We start from the raw sequence: 8,665 nt of genomic DNA, 5'->3' as shown, positions 1-8,665 counted from the left end.
GGTACACACATACATACATACACACACACACACACACACACACACACAGAGCAATACGTTTAAGCACACTAATTGTCTTTATTTTGGTTCTCTGGCTCTCTGGATGATCTCCAGATCTGGGCAGTGTTCATACTGGGGCTCTGAAGGCTCATCCCAGATTGGTTCCGGGAGTTTATGAAGCTTGTGTGGGAGGAACCGGATTAGGGCGGTATCATTAAACACGTCGAGGAAACGCTGTGAGCTGGGCAGGCATGTCTCCTCACATACAGTTGTTATCTTATACAAAAAGAGAGTCAAGGGATGCAACTTACAGTGGCAAGCACAAAATTATCCCTTCTAACAAATACAGTTCTACAGTTTCTGTTTTTACTTGATGTAATGAATGTCTACTTTCATTCCTGATGACATTTGCAAATAAACACACTTTCAGTCTGCCCCTTGTATTAAATGTGTCTTATTTTAAGTCTTTATCTGACTATATGGTTTCTAAAATAAACAACAGTCAATATTTTATCAATGTTTGCAATGTAATAACTGTTATTATTTGCCCGGCTGCACAATTTAAGGATACATGTGAAAGATATCTGTAGTCGCTTTCAAGTTCCCTCTGAAGTGTCCTAGAAAACATACAAAACGTTGATTAAAACAATACATTATGCAGCATTAGAAACACCCATTTCTTTTAGTGATTTATTGGGGGGGAGGGGACCAACTTTTTTGTAAAATGTTGATCAAAAAATGTATATAATACACACAGAATATCACTTTCAAAATGTTGCCGTTAGTGAACAAAATGATCTAGGATTCTAGGCTTGCTGTACATTTAATCTATGAATCTGTCTTGTGGGCAAGTGCCACATACCTCTCCTGAATGCCAAGAAAACTGTTGCCAATGAGGAAGACCTTTGGCAGGATTTTAGGACTCCAATTTTTCCACAGCAAGTTGTTGTACAGAGCTTTTCCACAATGCATCAAGTAGAAGAGGGTGGGCCGGCATACTGCTCGCTTCCCTTCCTAACAAAAGAAGCATACTTGAGAACAATGTATGTCAGAGTAAGGGAGAGGACATGCAGGCATAGAAATGTTTATTTTTAAAATCATATTGAATCCAACAGCATTTAGAGCGCTAATATGTTCTCTGACTAAATTAATGCTAAAAAAATTACAATTTAATACACGTGTTACATTAAGGTGGTATCTAGTATGTGCCTCAGTGCTAGCCAAATCCCAAAATTGTTTAGGTCTTATCAGAACTAATCTCTCCAAAGCAAAACTTTATGATTCCGGATGTGCTAGATTCGTAATCGATTTACTTCTGTAAGCTGCTTTGGGACAAAGTCCATTGTTAAAGCACTAAAGTAATAAGAATGATGTTACCTCATTTTCAGTCAGCACAGTAAATCCCAACTCTCTAAGAGTTTCATATTCGGATACTGTAAACACTGGGTCATACAGGCTACACTGGCACACAGGAATCTGATAAACAGGAAAAGAATGTTTACCACCAGCCTTTCATTTCAATTTCAGTTAACAGTCTCGATATCATATCACCTGCAATGCATCCAACAGCAGCAGCAACATGGCAAGCTGATATCTAGCAGATACACAGGAGGAGAAGTTGCCCAGGCCATAACATACACATTCCATAAAGCAATCACTTGTTTCAACTGTTCCACCTACAGTCTCTCTCAGGCAGCCAGACAAGATCTCTAACAGGGCAGAAGACATCTAACATTAGTTGACAATCTTTTCAGGATTTGTGAGAGATATTCCTGTAAAATTTGGTCACCTTTCCATTCTGGCCAGAAGTCTTCACACCTCAGCTCATTGCTGCAGGAATAAGAGAAATTAATGTACACAGTCCAACAGCAAAACCCTAAACATAGAACACATACTGCATCAATTACAACATCATTGCTGCGTAGAAGAAGGATCCGGATACTGAAATGGCCAGCCTGCAGTCCGGATCTTTCACCCATAGAAAACATTTGGCGCATTATAAAGGGGAAGATGCGACAAAGAAGACCTAAGAGAGTTCAGCAACTAGAAGCCTGTTTTAGACAAAAATGGGACAACATTCCTATTCCTAAACTTGAGCAACTTGTCTCCTCAGTCCCCAGACGTTTGCAGACTGTTATAAAAAGAAGAGGGGATGCCACACAGTGGTAAAAATGGCCTTGTCCCAAATTTTTTGAGACGTGTTGATGCCATGAAATTAGGATTCAACTTATTTTTCCCTTAAAATTATACATTTTCTCAGTTTAAACATTTGATATGTCATCTATGTTGTACTGTGAACAAAATATTGAAATTTCCACATCATTGCATTCAGTTTTTATTAACAATATTGTACAGTGTTCCAACTTTTTTGGAATCGGGTTTGTATATCATATATTCTCAGAAAAGCATAAGATGCACAGATTATTTGTTTTTAACTTCTTTACATTATAAACCATTCTAAAAAAACAGACCTTCTCCTCAAGAACTGTTCGCATGCAACTGGACATTCTTAGATCTTATATAAATGTGCACTGTTAAAATTTTACATGGCAAGCAAAAATGTGCCCCTTGCCCCGAAATATATTAAACAAATTAACTATAGAATTTCAAAGAGGTGCTGTTGCTGAGACAGTATATGAATCAACATACAGTGGGGCAAAAAAGTATTTAGTCAGCCACCAGTTGTGCAAGTTCTCCCACTTAAAATGATAAGAGAGGCCTGTCATTCTCATCATAGGTACACTTTAACTATGAGAGACAAAATGAGAAAAGAAATCCCAAGAATCACATTGTCTGATTTTTAAAGAATTTATTTGCCAATTATGGTGGAAAATAAGTATTTGGTCACCTACAAAAAAGCAAGATTTCTGGCTCTCACAGACCTGTAACAACTTCTTTAAGAGGCTCCTCTGTCCTCCACTTGTTACCTGTATTAAAGGCACCTGTTTGAACTCATTATCAGTGTAAAAGACACCTGTCCACAACCTCAAACGGTCAGACTCCAAATTCAACTATGGCCAAGACCAAAGAGCTGTAAAATGACACCAGAAACAAAATTGTAGACCTGCACCAGGCTGGGAAGACTGAATCTGCAATAGGTAAGCAGCTTGGTGTGAAGAAATCAACTGTGGGAGCAATTATTAGAAAATGGAAGACATACAAGACCACTGATAATCTCCCTTGATCTGGGGCTCCACGCAAGATCTCACCCTGTGTGGTCAAAAGGATCACAAGAACGGTGAGCAAAAATCCCAGATCCACACGTGGGGATCTACTGAATGACCTGCAGAGAGCTGGGACCAAAGTAACAAATGCTACCATCAGTAACACACTATGCTGCCAAGGAATCCTGCAGTGCCAGACGTGTCCCCCTGCTTAAGCCAGTTCATGTCCGGGCCCATCTGAAGTTTGCTAGAGAGCATTTGGATGATTCAGAAGATGTTCCAAAAGAACATTTTGGTAAAAACTCAACTTTTGTTTGGAGGAGAAAGAATGCTGAGTTGCAACCAAAGAACACCATACCTACTGTGAAGCATGGGGTGGAAACATCATGCTTTGGGGCTGTTTTTCTGCAAAGGGTCCAGGACGACTGATTCTTTTAAAGGAAAGAATGAATGGGGCCATGTATCGTGAGATTTTGAGTAAAAACCTCCTTCCATCAGCAAGGGCATTAAAGATGAAACGTGGTCGGGTCTTTCAGCATGACAATGATCGCAAACACACCGCCCGAGCAACAATGGAGCGGCTTCGTAAGAAGCATTTCAAGGTCCTGGAGTGGCCGAGCCAGTCTCCAGATCTCCACATCGAAAATCTGTGTTGCCCAGCAACAGACCCAAAACATCACTGCTCTAGAGGAGATCTGCATGGAGGAATGGGCCAAACTACCAGCAACAGTGTGTAAAAACCTTGTGGGGACTTACAGAAAACGTTTGATCTCTGTCATTGCAAACAACATTTGCATGTTTGTCACACTTTAATGTTTCAGATCATCAAAATAATTTAAATATCAGTAAAAGATAACACAAGTGAACACAACATGCAGTTTTTAAATGAAGGTTTTCATTATTGAGGAAAAGCAAAATCCAAAACTACATGGCCCTGTGTGAAAATGTGTTCGCTCCCTAAAACTAATAACTGGTTGGGCTACCCTTAGCAGCAACAACTGCAATCAAGCATTTGTAATAACTTGCAATGAGTTTGTTACAGCGCTGTGGAGGAATTTTGGTCCATTCATCTGTGCAGAATTGTTGTAAATCAGCCACATTGTAGGGTTTTTGAGCATGAACCACCTTTTTAAGGTCATGCCACAGCATCTCAATAGGATTTAGGTCAGGACTTTGACTAGGCCACTCCAGGTCTTTATTTTGTTTTTCTTCAGCCATTCAGAGGTGGACTCGCTGGTGTTTTGGATCATTGTCTTGCTGCAGAAACCAAGTTCGCTTTAGCTTGAGGTCACAAACACATGGCCGGACATTTTCCTTCAGGATTTCTTGGTAAACAACAGAATTCATGGTTCCATTTATCACAGCAAGTCTTCCAGGTCCTGAAGCAGCAAAACAGCCTCAGACCATCACACTACCACCTACATATTTTACTGTTGGTATGATGTTCTTTTTCTAAAATGTGGTGTTACTTTAAGCCAGACGTAATGGGACACACACCTTCCAAAAAGTTAAACTTTTGTCTCCTCAGTCCACAGAGTATTTTCCCAAAAGTCTTGGGGATCATCAAGATGTTTTCTGGCAAAATTTAGATTATGTTCTTTATGCTCAGCAACGGTTTTCATCTTGGAACTCTGCCATGCAGACCATTTTTGCCCAGTATCTTTCTTATGGTGGAGTCATAAACACTGACCTTAACTGTGTTAAGTGGGGCCTGCAGTTCTTTGAATGTTGTTGTGGGGTCTTTTGTGACCTCTTGGATGAGTCATCGCTGTGCACATTCTTGGGGTACTTTTGGTCGGCCGGCCACTCCTGGAAAGAGTCTCCACTGTTCCATGTTTTTGCCATTTGTGAATAATGGCTCTCAGTGTGGTTTACTGGTGTCCAAATGCTTTAGAAATGGCTTTATAACCTTTTCCAGACTGATAGATTAATTACTTTCTTTCTCATTTGTTTCTGAATTTCTTTGGATCTCTGCATGATGTCTAGCTTTTGAGTATCTTTTAGTCTACTTTACTTTGTCAGGCAGGTCCTATGTAAAAGATGTCTTGATTGCGAACCTGTGTGACAGTAGTCAGGCCTGGGTGTGGCTAGAGAAATTTAACTCAGGTGTGATAAACCACAGTTTTAAAAGGGGGGGGCGAAACACTTTCACACAGGGCCATGGAGTTTTAGAATTAGTTTCCCCTTAATAATAACCTTTATTTTAAAACTGCATGTAGTGTTCACTTGTGTTATCTTTTACTAATATTTAAATTAGTTTGATGATCTGAAACATTTAAATGTGACAAACATGCAAAAAATTAAGAAACCAGGAAGGGGGCTTTATAGAGCAGCTTCATAGAGCAGCATGTCTTCTAATGACTGCTCCTTGTACAGTGGCATGTTCAGTATTATTCACAAGCTATAGTACTGATTGCTTCATGAGCAATGCCTGCATGCAAATTGAATATATGAGGATATGGATGAGGTGTTAAGAAAAAGAAAAGTGATGGTATTATAAGAATGTATTTGGTGGGAGGCAAAAATTGCAATGGACTCTCTCTCTCGCTCTCTCTCACACACACTTTCACTTACTCACGCAGCTAGTGACACACACACACACACACACACACACACACACACACACACACACAGACACACAGACAGACAGTGGACGTCCATTCAGCGTTTAGCAGAGTGGATGCACGCAAGGCAGCTGGCCCAGACGGCATACCGGGACGTGTTCTCAGAGCATGCGCTGGACAACTAGCAAAGGTTTTTACTGACATTTTCAACCTGTCACTGGCCCAAGCCACAGTTCCTACATGCCTGAAGACCACAACCATCATACCTGTGCCTCTCAGCTGCCGAATGCCTGAATGACTTTTGCCCAGTTGCACTCACCCCTATCGCTATGAAGTGCTTTGAGAAGCTGGTCCTGAATCACCTCACTGTGGGCCTACCACCTACACTGGACCCACACCAGTTTGCCTATCACCCGATCAGGTCAACAGAGGATGCAGTTTCCACGGCGCTTCATTCAGCTCTTACCCACCTGGATAAAAGCAACACCTACATCAGAATGCTGTTCATTGACTTTAGCTCTGCGTTCAATGCAGTCCTCCCCACTTTACTGATCACTAAGCTCAGTGACCTGGGTATCTGCACTTGCAAATGGATTCTGGACTTTCTCACCTGTTAGGTTGGGAACCAGGTATCCTCAACCCTTATTCTGAACACTGGCATCCCACAGGGCTGTGTTCTGAGCCCACTACTCTATTCCCTGTTCACCCACGATTGTGCTCCTCTGTATAACTCCAACATCTCCATCAAGTATGCAGATGACACCACCGTGGCCGGCCAGATCGACAACAACGACGAATCGGCCTACAGGGAAGAGATCCGAAGTCTGACAGCATGGTGTGCCACCAACAACCTGACCCTCAACGCCACAAAGCCTAAAAGAGCTCATCGTGGACTTTCGGAAATCCAACATCATCAAGAGCATCCTGACCAATTCCATCACTATATGGTACAGAGGCTTCACGAACGTAAAGCCCTGCAAAGGGTGGTCAAAACCGCCCAATGCATTACTGGCACCCACTACCTGCCACTGAACACCTTCACCACAACAGATGTCTGCGCAGAGCTCACAACATTATTTAGGACTCTTCACATCCCAGTCATAAACTGTTTAACCTCCTTTCATCAAGAAGGAAATACAGGAACTTATGCACCAGAACCAGCAGGTTCAGGCACAGCTTTTTTCCATCCACCACCACACCACTGAACTCTACACTACACTGCTAGAGCACAAAAAACCCCCAAAAAAACCCAAACAAAACAAAACACACTGTATATAACCTCTGTGCTATACATGTACATATTACATAGTATATATTTTTACTCATCACATCTGCACTATTTTATCTATGTATATTTATATCCCTACTGTACATTCTGCATATATAATGTGTATATGAAATATTATTTATATATATATATATATATATATATATATATATATATATATATATATATATATATATATACACACACACACAGTACAGACCAAAAGTTTGGACACACCTTCTCATTCAAAGAGTTTTCTTTATTTTCATGAATATGAAAATTGTAGTCACAATGAAGGCATCAAGGGCTATTTGACCAAGAAGGAGAGTGATGGGGTGCTGCGCCAGATGACCTGGCCTCCACAGTCACCGGACCTGAACCCAATCGAGATGGTTTAGGGGTGAGCTGAACCGCAGAGTGAAGGCAAAAGGGCCAACAAGTGCCAAGCATCTCTCGGGGAACTCCTTCAAGACTATTGGAAGACCATTTAAGGTGACTACCTCTTGAAGCTCATCAAGAGAATGCCAAGAATGTGCAAAGCAGTAATCAAAGCAAAAGGTGGCTACTTTGAAGAACCTAGAATATGACATTTTTCAGTTGTTTCACACTTTTTTGTTATGTATATAATTCCATATATAATTCCACATGTGTTAATTCATAGTTTTGATTCCGCTTGACTAAAATAGTTTCTCTTCCCGTTAAGTAAATGTTAAAAATCCCCAGGAGGAAACGATCTTTTCATTTGAGAATCAATACAATACAGATTAAGAAAGTATCAATACTGTAAGATAGATCTTCCCATCCATACTCACATCGCCTCGGTTATTCTGTATTTATCCCTCTCTCGGTCCAGGCACTCGTGGGTTTGTTGCTTTTCGGATTGAGGAAGTTTCGCTTTGCGGGCTCTTCCTTTGCCGCGCCGTACACACTGCCACTCACTACTGTCCGCCATCAGTGTCACGAAGGACAACTCATTCAACACGACTGTCCATCACCACTGAGCGTCCTTCTCTCCTACAAGTCTAAACTACATTAGAAATCAAGATTGTCCTGTATAGAAGCCACATTTCATCTCCATGCCTTACCTGGACTCGGTGTTACATTTAAATCCTTCCCACCCACACTTTTATAGTTCCTAGCTTTAAAATTTCACCGTTTATTTCCCAGAAAGACTTCAAATTAATAAGTGCCTTTATTGCATGTTGAGCTACACCACTCATAAACAAGTTATGAATGTAATATACTGAACGACTTTTTCTCCTGTGCACAGCATTCAGGGAATTCTTGATGTATATGTATATTGCCATCGTGTTATAGCGCCATCTAGAGGGGCAAGGTAGGTTTGGATCTTATAAAGACCTTTTGTTTAACGGACCGGGGTGGGGGGTCACGCGTAATAACGCATGTATCATATTACTTGTATACATATTTCATGATTTAATTATTCATTTATTGATTGCATATATAATAAAAAATGTAACTGCAGAATCAGTGCGAGCTTCATTTATCGAGAAAAAAAAAACAACAACACTCAAACAAGTACGGGAAATTGGCATAGGCGGAAATAAAAATAAATACATACAAAGAAAAACACCACAAAAGTCAATAAAATGGAAATAAAAAACTAATTATTTATAAAAATCTAACGTTTTTATTCGCGCTCTGCGGCC

The 8,665-nt window shown here is 40.6% G+C and overlaps 1 protein-coding gene across 1 annotated transcript; it reads right to left on the bottom strand.

Annotated features, from left to right (window-relative positions):
- Window positions 1-54: 54 nt before the first annotated feature.
- srrd (SRR1 domain containing) lies at window positions 55-8,240 on the bottom strand. The gene is made up of 7 exons (XM_046871091.1): window positions 7,808-8,240; window positions 1,790-1,830; window positions 1,552-1,709; window positions 1,378-1,476; window positions 863-1,014; window positions 572-617; window positions 55-276 (listed from the first exon to the last, which is right to left on the bottom strand). Exons 1-7 carry the CDS (start codon window positions 7,945-7,947, stop codon window positions 79-81), a joined length of 834 nt encoding a protein of 277 aa, XP_046727047.1. The 5' UTR covers window positions 7,948-8,240; the 3' UTR covers window positions 55-78.
- Window positions 8,241-8,665: the final 425 nt, after the last annotated feature.

The sequence above is a fragment of the Silurus meridionalis genome, chromosome 17 (assembly GCF_014805685.1).
Source record: "Silurus meridionalis isolate SWU-2019-XX chromosome 17, ASM1480568v1, whole genome shotgun sequence".
Lineage (NCBI taxonomy): Eukaryota > Metazoa > Chordata > Actinopteri > Siluriformes > Siluridae > Silurus > Silurus meridionalis.
This window is presented reverse-complemented; position numbering and strand designations above follow the sequence as displayed.

What these genes read in the sequence shown, in the direction of transcription:
- srrd (XM_046871091.1), bottom strand. Translation starts at nt 7,947, where the DNA reads ATGGCGGACAGTAGTGAGTGGCAGTGTGTACGGCGCGGCAAAGGAAGA. An exon ending in CTGTGCTGACTGAAAATGAG is followed by an intron (nt 1,015 to 1,377) that starts GTAACATCATTC and finishes TTCTTTTGTTAG; the next exon opens with GAAGGGAAGCGAGCAGTATG. An exon ending in TTTCTTGGCATTCAGGAGAG is followed by an intron (nt 618 to 862) that starts GTATGTGGCACT and finishes TATGTTTTCTAG; the next exon opens with GACACTTCAGAGGGAACTTG.